At 49.5% G+C, this 15,673-nt stretch overlaps 1 protein-coding gene across 1 annotated transcript in view; it reads left to right on the top strand.

Annotated features, from left to right (window-relative positions):
• The window catches only part of CFAP46 (cilia and flagella associated protein 46), a 154,228-nt gene that overhangs the window by 116,236 nt on the left and 22,319 nt on the right, over window positions 1-15,673 (top strand). Inside the window, exons 46-51 of the mRNA XM_027840508.1 lie at window positions 2,960-3,057; window positions 4,598-4,674; window positions 7,130-7,245; window positions 9,225-9,346; window positions 11,837-11,901; window positions 13,551-13,724. Coding sequence (XP_027696309.1) covers window positions 2,960-3,057; window positions 4,598-4,674; window positions 7,130-7,245; window positions 9,225-9,346; window positions 11,837-11,901; window positions 13,551-13,724 — 652 coding nt within the window. The remainder of the gene's footprint in view (window positions 1-2,959; window positions 3,058-4,597; window positions 4,675-7,129; window positions 7,246-9,224; window positions 9,347-11,836; window positions 11,902-13,550; window positions 13,725-15,673) is intronic.

Raw genomic sequence — 15,673 nt, 5'->3', positions numbered from 1 at the left:
TGTTTTCATCTTGGCTTTGGGGATGTAGGCCTGTGCTAATCCACAGCCATCCAGCTGCGTTGGGAACCTTGGGAAGGGTGTAGATAAGCAAGATGGGTGGGGGCTAGTGACAGAAGCCCCACCTGCCTGCCCAGGCCAGAGGAACACCCGCCCTCCCCACCCCCCATAGGGACCATGGCAGGGAGACTCAGACACGACTGCTGAGGCGGCTGGGTCAGGTGTCTTGGAGGATTGCGCAGCACTGCAGGAGGACGAGGACAATGTTCAGAAACTGAGACATTCAGAAATGAGATGGCCAGCTATCGACTAGTGGGATTTGTTGGGGTGCCTGATAAAATTGTGGACCATGATGTCCAAAAGATGGTTAGTGCGCTTCCCCGAACGGAAGCAGCCCCCGCAAAGTGCCAACTGGCCTTCCTCCTCAGGATGGGTCTTGCCTCAAGGCTCACCTTGTTTGCTTTTTTTAAACAAGGTTATCAAAATCGCAGGGAATGCTTGTGAGTTATTTAACCTAGATTTCAGCAAATCACTTGACAGAGTGCCTTGACTTATTTATTATTATGAACAGGTGGAGAAATGCAGGTTAGCCAGGAGTATGCCGGGTTGGGCCCTAGCTGGATGTGTGAGTGGGGGAAGGGGTGGAGATAAGAGTTAAGAGGTCCAGGCTCCCAGACTCAGCAGCCGATGGAGTTGGGCGCCTCTTCTGTTCCCCCTCCTCCTTCAGAGCTCAGCTCGGCATTGCCTTCTGAATGAGGCTCTTACCCTGCCAAAAAAGGTTTTGACTTGGTATATCTATTCCATGTGTATGTCTTCATCTACATGTTGTCTCCCTAGATAGAATGTAAGTTCCTCGAGGGCAGTACCTTTTCTTTGTTGTTCTTTGTCTTTGTCTTTGTCTGCCATGGGGATGGAGGAAGAAGGGAGGCTGTGGCCTTGAGTGGGATGGATGGATGGATAGTGGTGCTGCCAATAGGGATGGCGATGGTTCGGAGAGAGGCAGATTTGGGCACCAAGGTGGGCTCTGTTTGGGGCATATGGAGGATGTCTTGGAGAGAGGGCTCTCGTAGAATTCCCGTGGGCTCTGTGTGTGGCCCCAAGCTTTGCAACATTTTCACCAGTGACTTGACTATAGGCCCAGATGGTATTTGCCCACGACGAATAATCAACGATTTGGGTGACAGCATCAGAGCCCCAAAAGACCCCAACCAGCCAGGACATTCCGTTCAAGCTAATAAGGTGGAATTTAGTAGAGATAAATGTGAAGTCTGACATTTTCATCCAAAAAACAATTCATTTTAAAGATAGAAGACGGGTTAGCATAATCAGAGCTGACATTTACGTGTGACTTCTGAAGCCTACAACATTAGAACCACCCAACAATAGGCATTACCCCATTTTACAGAGAAGGAAGCATCTTCTCAGTGAGTTTCATTGACTTGCTCACGGTTGCACCAAAGTAAGTGTCAGGTGGGATTTGAACCCAGTATTTAGACAAAGTACAGAATTCTGTCTGTTTTTCCACCCTATTCTTCCTTCATAGCTAGATAAGATTTCACTTGAAAAAGATCCAGCTGTCTTAGCGGTCAGCATAATCCAGCAGCGTGATATGCCAGCCGTATTTCCACTTCCATGGGGATGCCCTCACAAATCCCCTTACTTCCTCCTTATTGGTGTTCTTGCCTTCACACACAGAGATGGCCTGCAGCTCATCTTCACCTACGGGTGTTCTGCCTCCAAGACAAATAATTCTGTTATTCCTCTCTCTGGCCGTACCCTCCTTTCCTTCCAGTTGGCTTGTAGTTTGGTTGCTTATTCAGACTTAAGCAGGTGATGGAGGAAATGTTAGTAATGCCAATTAAATGTAAAAGTGTCCTGTTTTCAGAGAGCCAGTTGTTAAAGCATTCACCACACATCCCTGGGGCCTGGAGGGAGGATCCAGGGAATGGATGAGTGAGCTTATTGCTTGCCAGGTGCTATGAACTAGGACCCAAATATGTACGTATGCATGTATGCATATGTGTATGTGTGTATATGTGTATATATACGTACACGTACATACATATATCAACATGCACACACAGAAGTGAATTCAAAACCTGCCCCTCCCCGGGAAAGCAGACATCTGAGAGCCAGGGCACATAGAACCAAAGGCAGAGAAGGCTTCAGGAAGACCAGGAGCATCCATGACATGAAATACTGACCAGGAAAGCTTCACAGAGGGAAAAGGGAAAGGAAGGAGCATTTACTAAACACTTACTGTGTGCCTGCCAGGCACTGTGCTGATCACTTTATAAGGAGTCTCTTGTCGCAAATATCACCTCGTGGAGGAGGGTAATATTCCATCTAATGGAAAGGAGGCCATTAGTAATGATCAAAAAAGGTGGTTCCACGGAATGGGAAGGATTGAGGTCATGTGGTCCGGCCTGAGGGGCAGTGAGTGACTGCAGCTCTTCAGTGCCTTAGAGGTTGTTAGTGGCACAAGGCCATGTGTCAGGGAGAGTTGAGTTCAAATCCAGCCTTAAGTGCTTTCTAGCTAGGTGACCCTGGGCAAGTCACTTAATCCTGTTTGGCTCAGTTCCCTCAGCTTTAAAATGAGCTGGAGAAGGAAATAGAAAACCACTCCAGTATCTCTGCCAAGAAAACTCTAAATGGGGTCACAGAAAGTCGGACACAGCTGAACAGCAACGATATCTGTGTGACCCAGGGAAAGTCACTTCACCTTGGTCTAAGAGGGATGTCACCCTGTCCTTGGAGTTACAAGGGGAGGCAGGGGAGAAGGTGGGTGAGTGAATTAGAGGAGAAAGAAATGGAGGAGGAGGAGGAGGAAGAGGGTTGGGGGATGGGGCTGGCAGCATCTCCTGAGGAAGAGGGCGGGGAGGGGGATGATGACCAGAGATGATTGGAGCACGTGCTTTGGAGCTGAGCGAATGACAAATGGTATCTCGTTTCTCCCCGCCAGGCCTGGCAGAACCTCTGTGTCTCTGAGCAGCATTTCAATATTCTAAATGACCTTCCTCCAAGCTATCGGATCATTATTCTCCAGCACTCAGCAGACAGGTAGGACCTTGGGCCTTGGCCTGTGCTGAATCATGTACCACAGGCCTTTTATTTTATCAGAACTTTCTAGGTTCTCAGTGTTGTTTTTACGTAGAACACGGGCCTCGTGGGGACCTTGCTCAGCGCTCCAGCCCTCAAACCTCTTCCACCTGGACTACGAGTCACCCTGCTGAACATGGCCTGGGGAGGGTGGGGCTCAGAGTCAGGGCAGGCCCACCCCCAGGGAAATTCTCTGGAAAAGACGTGTGGAAGAGCTGACACCCTTCTGGTGACTCTGCTGTTAAGCCCAAAGCTGCACATGGACAGAGAAGGGAACCAGGGAGAGGTGGTTTTCAAATGTTCAACAGAGAAATTCCCCTGAATAGTTCTGGAAAACCCACTATATCCTCTCAGAAAATCCAAGAAAGAAATCTCAGTGAGTCATTTTTCTGACTCAGCTCTTCAGTCAGTCTGCGCACACTAAGGATGGAGTTGGGCAGGGGTCACTGGGAAGAACATTCCCAGGACTAGTAGAAGTCCTTAGTCCAGCACGAAGGGGCCTAACTTGTCCAGGGCCAGGGGCCAGCGGACAGCTCTGCCGCTAGCCAGAAGCCTATTGCTGGTGACAGGGGAGGGCGCAGGTGCTCTTAGCTGAGATGGTGGGAGGAGGGGGAGATTGGAGACATTGAGAGGAGCACAGGGAGTTGCTTTGCACAGGGACTTTGGGGTAGACTGAGTCACCAGAGTAGAGCCATGCCAGCTGCTGTCTCACGTTGGAGTGAGCACTACGGCCCCCAAACTACTGCATGCTGGGGGCCCACAGCCTGGGGGACCAACCACAACCGTGCCTCATCTCTGCGGCAGTCTGAGAGGCTGGCAGTGGGGTAGGGCAGCCCGGTGGTGGTCCTGTGGGCTGTGTTTGGGAGCCGTGGCCCTGAACTCTTCTCCGTGATGGGCCAAGTGGGAGGAGAAGCACAGTGACCGAACGGCCGCTGCCCAGTGTCCCACGTTCTAGCCTCCCAATGCAGCTTGGCTTGGGTGATGCTTAGAGTGTTGTGCTTGAGCTCAGGAAGACCTGAGAGTGAGCCCGGCCTCACACAATCGCCTTCTCATGTTGTTTTTTTGTTTTTTGTTTTTTGGTTAGGCAATGGGGTTAAGTGACTTGCCCAGGGTCACACAGCTAGTAAGTGTTATGTGTCTGAGGCCGGATTTGAACTCAGGTCCTCCTGACTTCAGGGCCGGTGCTCTATCCACTGCGCCACCTAGCTGCTCCACCTTCTCATGTTGTTGGCTCCCTCTTGTGTCCACCCAACATTTCTGAGCTTTAGGGTAGCACCCTAGGAGGGACTTTGCTCTGCATGACTCGTGACTGTCAAACCAAGATGTCTCCCTCCTTTGCCCTCCCGTGCTGTTGCGCGCGCGCGCGCGCGCACACACACACGCACACACACACACCTGGGAACCTGTAGTTGGCATCTTTGGGCACTGTCTGCATCCTGCCCCCTCAGGCCCTCCTCCAAGATGGCGGCAGGGCCTGACGCTGTATGTTTGTCTCCTGCAGGTCAATCCTGTACGGCATGGTGTATGAGAAGCCAAAATTTGGCCCTGGACCTAAGGGGAAGATGGTTCAGATCAGCGGTGAGTGTGTACCCGGGTGGTGGCTCAGCAGCGCCGGTCGCTGTGGTGTCTCTCCTGTCCCTTGGCACCAGGCTCCCCCAGAATGTTGATGGAAGCTGGCCGACACCCCGGCCTTCGGCCCACAGCCCCCTCACTCCTGATTATGCCCAGCCGCCATTGGTGAATTGGCGTCTCTGTGCAGGGAACCCGCTTCTCCCACTAGAGGCAGCCACCTGGCCGTGGTCCCAACCAGGCATCGTTTACAGGCCAGTCTACTTGGTTCTTCCCCGTGTTGGCCTCCCCTCCTACAGAAGATGCTCATTTTCACTCACATCCTCATCACCACTTGTCTCAATGAAGGGTACCATTCATGTGTGGGGATTTCATAGATCATTCTAGTCAGAGGACCTGGGTTTGAATTCTGCCCCTAATATTTGCCACCTGAGTGACCTTGGACAAGCCCCTGGGCCTCAGACAAGCCCTTGTTCCAGGGGCTGCCCTAGGTCAGCAGGGCTTGTCAGAGCCCATCCAAGCCCATCCCAGATGCCCATCTTTACAGCCCCAAGGCATCCCTATGTTTGGAGCAGTGTGGGGGGTGTCTCTGCTTAATTAACCAAAATGATGAGCCTGAGGGCTCAGTAAATGGAAGGGTGGGCAAGGAGGTTTGAAGACCCCAGTTGGACACTTAGCAGCTTATGACCCAGGACAAGTCACTGCCCCCAGCCTCAGTTTCCTCATCTATTAAAAGGGTTAATAATTAAACCTCCCTCCCGGGGTGGTTGGGGGAGCCCAAAGAGATCGTACGTGGAATATGCTCTAAAAACAAGAGCTGTGGTTTTTATGACAAGATGCCACCCTCCTTGGGCCCCAAAGGAGACAAAATCCGTGGCTGCCATGGCCACCCAGAGACCTGTGGCTCCATCCCTTCCCCCACAGCTGCTCACTCCTTCCATGCCAACGACCCCCTCCTGCCTCTTCCCATGCCTGTGTGTGATGGCGGCCTGCTCAAGGGTGGGGGTGTGGCCCTGGAGGCCAGGGATGGGAGCCTCCCCCCTCAGCCCTCTCAGGGCCTCTGGCTCTGAGCCTGGAGCTGCACCCAACTCCCTCCCAGCCACAAGGAAGGCCGAGGGCAAGGAGGAGGATGCTGATCTGGGCGGGAGCCATTGGATCCTTCCAGCGTGCTGTAAGGTCTTATCTTAAGTAAATGTGGGGGCGCCATACTCGTCTCTAAGAAAACCGTCCCCCCTCCCAGCACACACGTACACACGTGCACACGCATGCTCTTATTTATATACACATACACTCATGTACACACTCAAACACATACTCATCTACACACACATTCACACTCATCCAAACATAATACACTCTTGTACACATACACTCACACACACTCATACATACATACACTCATATATGCTCACACACACACACACTCACGTACTCAGCACACACCTTCACGCTCATCCACACACATCCACACACATACCCACTCAAGAATATACTCACACACACTAGTAAACATACTCATATACACTATATGCACACTCACATACACTCAAATATAGACACACTCATACACATATGCACAATCACACACACTCATATATATTCACACATTAACGTTCACGAACACATATTCATACACATACTAACACACACTCATACACATATGTACACGCAGACACAGACACACTCAGACACATGCAAACACTTGTATACCTATACACAATCATACCCATGCACAGACTCATACACACACTCACACAAGCACACTCGTATGCATGCACACATACTCATACACATATATATATACACATACACACACTCATATGCGTGTACTCATACATACACTCACATATACACTCACACTCTCATACACACATACAAACACATTCATACACATGCAGACATATACACTTTCACACATACATATAACAAACCCATTCACACCCAAACACATGCATGCACACTCACACTCGTACACACACATACAAACACATATACACACTCACACACACATACACTTTTACCGTATGCATACACACCCACTCACACATACATTCACACATACTCACACACACATCCAGTCACACCCATGACAGTGACTCTGCTGTGGCTAGCCTCTCCCCCCTCCAGGAGCCCCAAGCACTGGCCCTGCCCTGGGAGCCACCTTATCACAGAGTGGTAGAAAGTCAGGGGGCCAGAGAGGTTGTGTTTCTTTTAGTACATACCCTGGCTATGATGAGAAGCAGCCTCCTGTGGGCCTGGGCTCTCCCTCTGCAGTCCCCAGGCATTTCTGGGCTGGAGGAGATGGATGGACGGATGATGAGCTCCCAGGAGGGGTCGCCTCCCCTCACGCCGGGGCCACTGGAAAGATTGATTTGTCTCTCTGCCTTCCCAAGGCTCATCCTCGGGGACCTGCTGGGGTGAGAGGCCTGACGTCTCTGAGCCACCTTTCTCTTCTGCTCTTCAGGCCAGTGCCAGGTCTTCCGGGCCCGCAAGGACCCCACCACCATCTCCCAATTGCTGAGGTCCATGAATCATTTTAAAGAAGAGCTCGTTCGTTCTTTCCCTGATGGGATGTCATTGGTAAAGTCCTTCTCTTCCTCTTCACACCCACTGAGATTCAGGGCCTTGTGAGTCCCCTGTGCCCTGCTTTCCTGGTGCTCAGATGCTCGGTTTCCGGTCCTTCCCCTGGGCCCTTTTCAGCTCTAGTTTCCATCCCTTGTCCTGGGGGACCTCCAGTCAGTAACCTCTTGGCCAAGGGAGCAGAAGTCCAGCCTGTAGTCCAGTCCCAGTCACAGGGGCCTTTGGGCAAGTAGAAGGAGGTGAGGAGAAAGTGCCCTCCAGGCCTGGGAAATGGCTTATGAAGAGGCCCGAAAGGCCAGAGCAAAGGCCACAGCCTGGGGCGTAGGGGAAGAAAAGGGGCTAGATGGTTAGAAACATATCTTGGGGGGAGTAGAATCTCAGGGTTCTGGATTGGGAACGTCAGATGGTGATGGGGAAAGGTGGCATCCTCAGCGTGGTGGGAAAGGAAGATAGGCTCCAGACAACCTGGGAGAAGGGGAGACATGGAGTGAAGGAGGGCCCTGGGGATACACACAGAGAGAGTCTGGTAGGACCTGAACTCTGAGCAGAGAGGTACCTGGCTGGGGTGAGGGGAGAAGACAGCAGTGAGAATCTCAGCACAGCGAGACAGACAGACCCAGAGGGAGAAGCCCAGAAGAGCCCAAGTGGCAGACCGGGTCTGGCGTGGCCCTGGTGCATGAGGATCAGGAGTGCCTCTGCTCCTGGGCCTGGGCCTGGACAGGAGCAAAGCGCTGCCAGACCTGGGCTGCAGGGTCTTCCTGAAGGAAGAAGGGGGACAGAAAGAGGTTTAAGGTGCTAAGGTGATGGGGCATTTCACTAGACACAGGCTGAGGCCAAGGGCTGGGTGAAGGTGGAGAACAGAGTTCAGAAGGAGCCCTGGGCCTGGCCCTTGGCCTCAGGCTAAGGTGGATGGTCATGGAGTACCACCCCCAGGTCCCCTCCCCACAGGTCCTGGCAGGGCTTCTGGCCCAGGCTGGCATCTGAGCCCCTGGGCCTGCTAATGGGGAGCAGTCCCATGTGTAGGCTTCCTGGGACCACATCAGGGATACCATGGGGAATTTGGGCCTGTGGCAGGACTGGAGAGCAGTGCTGTGGGCCCAGACAGAAGAAATGGGTCAGCCTGGTCACAGCCAATGTGGTAAAGGGCAAACGCTCAGGGAGCAGGGAGCCCCATGGCTAGAGCTCACCAGGGCCCTTCATCCAAGGTAGGGCCACGTGCACGCCCTTTGCACAAGGGCAATAATTAGTCAGTGTGCAGATGCTCTTGTGTTCACTTGCCACCTTGGCCACCTCATTTATTTCAGGGATGGTCCACAGGAGGGTCAGTTCACCCCTGCAATGGAAGGGCAGGCCGGCCTGGGTCCTGGAGAGTAGCTGCCCCCACCAGGCCAGCCACCCAGGCTTGGACTGCCCTAACAGTTCAGGAGACAGGGGAATGTGTGCACAGGGGCCATTAGATGAAGCTGCTGGCATGGCCTCGGTTTCCGGGTCATCAACACTGAGGAGAGGGTGCAGCTCCAAGGGACCGTGTCCTGTGACATCCTTCCCGGAATGGGCACGCTGAGCGCCCCAGCCAGCAAGGCTCCCTTCCGGATTTGAAGCCCTGGCCCAGTGACTCTGTGTCCGTTAGTGCGTCCTGGACAGGGGGGATGCAGTTTCCTCCTCTGTAAAGCGCAGGGGTGGACTCAATTCTCTCAAAGCTCCTTCTTCACTAGAAATGAGCAAAGCAGCCAGGCCCGACTCCCCCCTCCCCAGACACCTCTGCCCGTGGACCCTGACTTCGGGCAGCCTGGTCACCGGGGCTGTCTCTGGCCCATTCTCCTTCCCCTCTGCTGCCCTGGTCGGTGAGAGGTGGTCCAGAGTAGGCTTGGTCATGAATGGGATTGATGGAGCACCTCACCTAGCGTTCTAGAGCCATTAAGATTTGATAAAATCCTTCTGGAAACTCCAATTAAATGACCTTGTGTTGGACAAGACAGGAAGCACGAAGTTCTGCGACCGAAGAGGATGAAAAGCTAATCCAGATGTTCACCAACATTTCAAGATCCTTGGAGACGTATCTGAAGCCAGTATTCGCAGCTACCCATCACTGGGACATCAGGTACCACCAGGGGGGCATTTGCCTTCACCAAATAGATACAAGTTTCCCTCAATACCACCAGCGCCCTTCAGACATGCTTTATTGAGTGTAGGACCAAGAAAACTCAAACGCATGTTCTTTTCATGCAGCAACATCCCAAAGTCTGGTTTGCACTCCTCCCGTGCTTGTAAAACTCTTCTCTCAAAATTCAGCCCTCATACGCTGTTGGCAGACCTGTAACCTGAGCCAAACATTCTCAGAAACGAGTTGGACTTTTGTGGGAAAGATGGCTAAGATGTCATACCATACCCTTTGACCCCTTTGCAAGGCATCTACCCCAAAGAAGTCAAAGACAGAAGGAAACATCCCATGTATACTAAAATATGCATTAGCAGCCCTTTCTGTGGTAGCCAAGAAAAGGTTCCCATCGAGGCAGCATAATACAGTGGAAGGAATCCTACCTCTGGAATCCAAGAGCCTGTGATGTTTATTGGCTGTGTGACCTTGAGCAGGTCACCTCCCTTCAGTTTCCCAAGCTGTAAAATGAAGGGATTGAGCCAGATGATGCCACTGGATCACTCAGTCTATGGTCCTGTGATTGGAGTATGGCTAACAGATTGTGGGAGATGTGTGGAATTGATTGTGATTGTTCTATAAGAAATTACAGCTAGGAAGAATTCAATAAATCACTATTAGAGTTAAATGGGAGAACATAAACCTAACTCATAATTATAAATGTGAATGGATTAAACAATCCAATAAAATGAAAAAAGAGAGACACATTGGAAAAGAAAAAAAAACTACAATCTGTTGCTTATAAGAAACTCATTTGAAAAGATACACAGAATAAAAGTGAGAAGGGGAAAAAATTTACATTGCATCAAATGAATCCAAAAAAGCAGAAATTGCAATCATGCTATCTGATAAAGCAAAAACAAATATTTTAAAAATAAAAAGAGATAAATAAGTAAACTACATTATGCTGAAAAGAACCATAGATAACAAATCAATATCAGTATTGAAATGTATATGTTCTAAATGCCTTAACATCCAAATTCTTAAAAGGAAACACTAGCTGAATTACAAAAATACACAGACAGTAACACATTAGTGACAGGAGATTTAAATGTCCCTCCCTCGGTTTTGGATAAGTCTAACTGAAATATAAACAAAAGGTAAAATATGGGACTGAGCAAATTGCTGGAGAAGCTAGAGCTAAAAGATATATGGGACTTTTAAATGGGTCTGCAAAAGAATATACATATTCTCAGTACTTATGGAACTTTTACAAAAATTGACCATGTTTTAGGCCTGCGCCTAGATATTACAAACACATGTAAAAAGGTAAAAATAGTAAATACCTCCTTTACATACCAGAACGCAGTAAAAATAGTAATCAATTCAGTGATCACAAAAAAAGACGCAGACCCAGATATAATATAGAAATAATATATGAAAGCCTATAATACTATGGTTTAATATGTGAAATTCTATATGATGAGTAGGCCAAGGAGCAAATCATAGAAATAATAATGTGAAAGAAAATGATAATGATGAAACAGCATACCAAAATTTATGTGATGTGTTAAAGCAGTCCTTGGGAGAAACATCATATCCCTAAAAACACATTGACAAAAGGAGGGAGGGGGAGGATTAAGGTTCAAACTGAATATGCATTTAAAAATTAGAAAGTGAACTAATAAGCAAACCTAAAAGAAGCATAAAAAAAGAGATATTAAAATTTTGAGGAGAAATAAACTGGAAACCAAAATAAAACCGTAGAACTGATTTAAGAAAAACGGGTTCCTTAATAAGACTAATAAAGTGGATAAGGCTTTAGCTAATCTGATTAAAAAGAAGAGGGCAGAAAATCAAACCAATACAATAGTAAATGAACAAGGGGAAATCACAGCAAAGCCAGAAGAAATAGAATGATCAGAACACACTCTGTCCATGTAACAAAACTGCAAACACATATAAATAGAGGAGGACCTTCAAAAATATAAAGTAACAAAACCGTCAGAAGACCAAATTGAGATCTTCAATACCTGATCTCAGAAAAGGAAACAGATGTACCTTTAAAGGAATTACCAAAGGGAAAAAAACCCTCCTGGTCCTGAATTCTGTCACCCTTCCAAATAACAATTGGTACCCGTGCTTCAGAAATGATGCCCAAAAATAGAGAAGGAAAAGACCCTATCAGAATCCATTTAGGAGACAGATATGATCCTCATACCTAAACCAGGGAAGGATAAAACACAAGAGACCCTACTCCTCCCCTCCCCTCCCCTCCATGTGATCCCAAGGGAGACGTGATGTGGACATTTAGTAAGGGCTCCCCTGAATGCCCCCATAGTGCATGATCTCCCCACATTCTGGGCTTAGGGGGCAAAGACTTTCCATTGGCTTCAGCGTCCAATGATCCTTCAAGGTGTAGGCGCCAAACTGTTTGCTGTACTTTTAAGCTTTCTTTGTGTAAAGCGTGTCATCAAAATGTGCTTTGGATCCTAGAATCCAGGGTGAAGGAGGAAAAAAGGGGAAGGAAAAGGAACTGAAGCCTCCCCCAGTAACACAAGGTAAGGTAGGTAGTGGGTGGGCAGATGAAGCTTTTGACCTATGTGTGGCCAGGCGGTCATGTGGGCTGCCCCTCTCACCCGGGATCTGGCTGCTCGCTGGCTCCTCTCTGCCCCCTGAGAATGACCAGGGGCTTATCTCTGTCCTGCTGCAGACACCCTCCCTCAGGCTCTGAGCCACCATCCGGCCAGGCCAGATGGAGGGAGGTCAAGTCTACCCTGATGCTTGTCACCCAACATAGACAGCATCTCCCTTCCAGAGAATGTAGGCAACTATGGCTCCACCTCCAGGCTCAGAACTGAGCCATCTGTTTCCTGTTTTATTTTACATCTTTAAAAAAGAAACAAAACTATTTAGTGATGAAGTTGAATCAGTAAAATAGTTTCCTCCCTCCCTTTCTTCCAAGACCCAAGTCCAGCAGCCTGTGACCATTCCCATGGGCACATCCCCTCCCAAGCCTCGCCCACCAAGCCTGCTATTACTCAGGGCATGACTGAAAATAATATGTCCCTCTGTACAGATTTGGGGATCTGCTGCTTGGGGGTGCATAAGAAGGGAAGGACCATCCCTTGACCATAGACTAAATTTGAAGGAGGTGGGTGATCGACTCCAAAGTATACTGCCGGCTGTTCCGGGAGCCCTAAATGCCAGCCTTGGCAGTGACAGCACCCTTCTGTCTGCTGTTCAGGGTCCACCGGTGTCTTTTTTTCTTTTCTTTTTAAGAACGGGCTCTTTTATTTAAGAGAAAGGGGAAAGAGGGGAGAGCAGAAGAGAAGAAAAGGGGTGGAGTCAAAAGGAACCCTCCATTTGTGAATGCTTTATGTGTTGAGGAGAGAGTCTCCCTCCAGTGAATTCCGGACACTGAACTCCATTGGTCGAGGGATTTGGAGTGGGGGGAACCACAGCACTCTTCCATCCATCCCTAAGGAAGCATCTGTCCCTGAGGATTCGGTGTTTATTGGCCACTAGAGGAAATGGAATTGGGGAGACGTTATGTGTGCCTCTGAGACACAAGGCAGAAGAGTGGGGACTACCACTGGAGCGGTGCACGTGTCGGCACAGCTCACCAGGGGATGATCTTTGAGCATCTCTCCACCTCTCCGGAGCGAGGGGAAGGCTTGGGCTGTCTGCGCCCCAGCAGCCTGAGGCATCGTGGAGAGCCCGGCCCAGACAGTGACCTGAAGCTGAGGGAAGCGGGCGGAGCGTTGTGGCCGCTGCTGCTGCTGTTGTGTATTCGCTTGTCAGTCATCTCTTCGTGACCCCATTTGGGGTTTTCTCACCAAAGATACTGGAGGTGTTTGCCATCCCCTTCTCCGGCTCATTTGACAGATCAGGAAACTGAGGCCAACAGGGTTAGGAAGCTTTCCGAGGGTCACAGTAAGGGTCTGAGGCCAGATTGGAACTCAGGAAGATGCGTCTTCTTGACTCGAGGCCCAGCATTCTCTATCCACTGCCACCACCTAGTTTTTCTTCTCAAAGTCAGTGGCGGTGGCGGCAGCAGCGGGCAAAAAGGAGGAGGCTTGGAGGAGGGTTTGGGGAAGTTCGCTGGGTGGTTCCTCTTGGCGGGCCTCAAGCAGTGGGCAGACCGCAGGGTGCTCACAGGCCCACAGGCGGCCTGCCTGGGGCTCTAACTCAGCCGCTGTCTCCTTAGACAACTCAGGCCCTCCAGTGGAGACGGCAGAGTATTTGGTCCTCATCGTGGACCGGCTGCTGCTGGAGCTGCCTCTGGAAGTGGCCGGGGCCTTCGAAAACGGGAACATCACCTCCGTGTCTCGAGAACTCTCCCTGCAGATGCTGGCCAATCGCCTACACAAAGAGGAGCCAGGTTCGTGGGGGGTCCCTGGGCTAATCATCCCATCGGTGTCCAAGGTGGGGGGCAGCCACAGAGCAGGGCAAAGAGTCTGTCACTTGCTAGCTCCACACCCTGGAGCCAACCACACTCCTCTGAGCCTCTATTTTGCCATGAGCTTTGCCATCCTACGGACACTTCTGGGTCTCAGTTTCATGATCTGAAAAGTGGGAATATCGGTCTTTCAGAAAAGGAAAAAGAAGATTTGGAAAAACATAGGCCAGTGACCTTGACTTGAGGAGGTATCATGAGTTAGGAGAATGAGGACTGAGCTCAGAGTCACTAAGAATGGAGTTCCAGTCCTGCCTGAGACAATCACTGCCCACCAGTGTGCCTCTTCCCCTCTGTGTGCTGCTGGCAATTCCCTATCAAAGCAATAAGCTTCTTATGAAGCACCTGCTATGTGGGGCAGCTAGGTGGCACCTTGCTGGGCCTGGAGTCAGGGAGACCTGAGTTCAAATCCAGCCTTAAACATTAGTTGTGTGACCCTGGGCAAGTGACTTAATCCTGTTTGCCTCAGTTTCCTCATCTGTACAATGATCTGGAGAAGGAAATGTCAAACTACTCCAGTATCTTTGCCAAGAAAACCCCAAATGGGATCACAGCGTTAGATATGACTGAAATGACTGAACAACAAAAAATGTGCCAGGTACTACGTACCAGGTACTGGGGGTATAAAGATTACCCAAAAAACACAGCTCTGCCCTCAAGGAGCTCATGAGGAGCCCTCAAGTGGAGAGACAATACACAAACAATTATGTACAAACAAAATATAGATGGACAGACAGACAGATAGATAGATAGATAGATAGATAGATAGATAGATAGATAGAAAGAATGTCAGTCTCAGAGGAAAGATGCTAGCATCAGGGCAATCAGAAAATGCTTTTTATGGAAAGTGAGATTTTATCTGGGGCATGCAGGAGGGCAGGAGGGCAGGAGGGTGAGATGGGGAAGAAGAATGTTCCCAGGTTGGAAAAGGCCCGAGTCATTGGACTGCAGAGAATCTGGGACAGGGGTGGGTGGTACTAAGGTGTAAGAAGGTAGAAGGCTGCTGGCCACATTGTGAAGGGTTTTAAAGCCAAACAGGTTTCAGATTCGGTCTGCTGGGAAATGGCAGACCCAGAGTGTTTGCCAGGCTCCCCCAGGGCCCCAGGAAGAAGAGATGGGGAAGTTAGGGCAGAGTTTCAGGAAGAAATGTAGAACCAGGAAGTTCATCATGGCGGGAGTTCTGCTACTGCAGATTGCAGCCCAAGAAATTCCCTCCTAATAAAGTCCCCTGCCTTCCTCCTCTTCACAGATCATGAAGGGAGTGTTGATGACCCCCTTGCAGAGCCACAGGGGCAGGGCTCCCATACTTACCCCATTTCCCTTTTTGGCCATTTCACTCCAACAGTAAACCAGGCAAGGGTATAGATGTATTTTACCTAGACATTCACCATCTTCATGTGGACAGCGCGGACAGATGAGGCCTGGGACAGTAGCAGTGGCTGGGCTCAGAGGTAACGATGCAATGGTACTTGGCAGGAGGTCTCCAGGGGAGTGTCCGTGGATCTGCACTTGGTCCTAGGCAGCTGGTTCTCCGTTTTTGTCCACGACTTGGACAAAGACAAGATGGTACACTCGTCAGGTTTGCAGATGACACAAAGCTGAGAGAGGCAGCTAACACCTTGGATGAATTCATAAATGGCTTTGACAAGTTAGAACATTTAGACTGAATCAAATATGATGAAGTTCCATATTTATCATTGGGTTTATGCTTATGATTTTATCATTTATAACGTGTATTTTATTATTATTTTTAAATTAATTATTTAACATTATGATATTTATAATTGTAAGCTTATGCTTATAATTTTTATAATTTATATTTTTTTGTTATTATTTATTGATGTTATTTGATATTATAATATTTCCAATCTGTA

This window comes from Vombatus ursinus, unplaced genomic scaffold (assembly GCF_900497805.2).
Source record: "Vombatus ursinus unplaced genomic scaffold, bare-nosed wombat genome assembly UNPS02014845.1, whole genome shotgun sequence".
NCBI classification, from domain to species: Eukaryota; Metazoa; Chordata; class Mammalia; order Diprotodontia; family Vombatidae; genus Vombatus; species Vombatus ursinus.
Note: the sequence above shows the minus strand (reverse complement) of the source record. Positions and strands in the feature narration are given on the sequence as shown.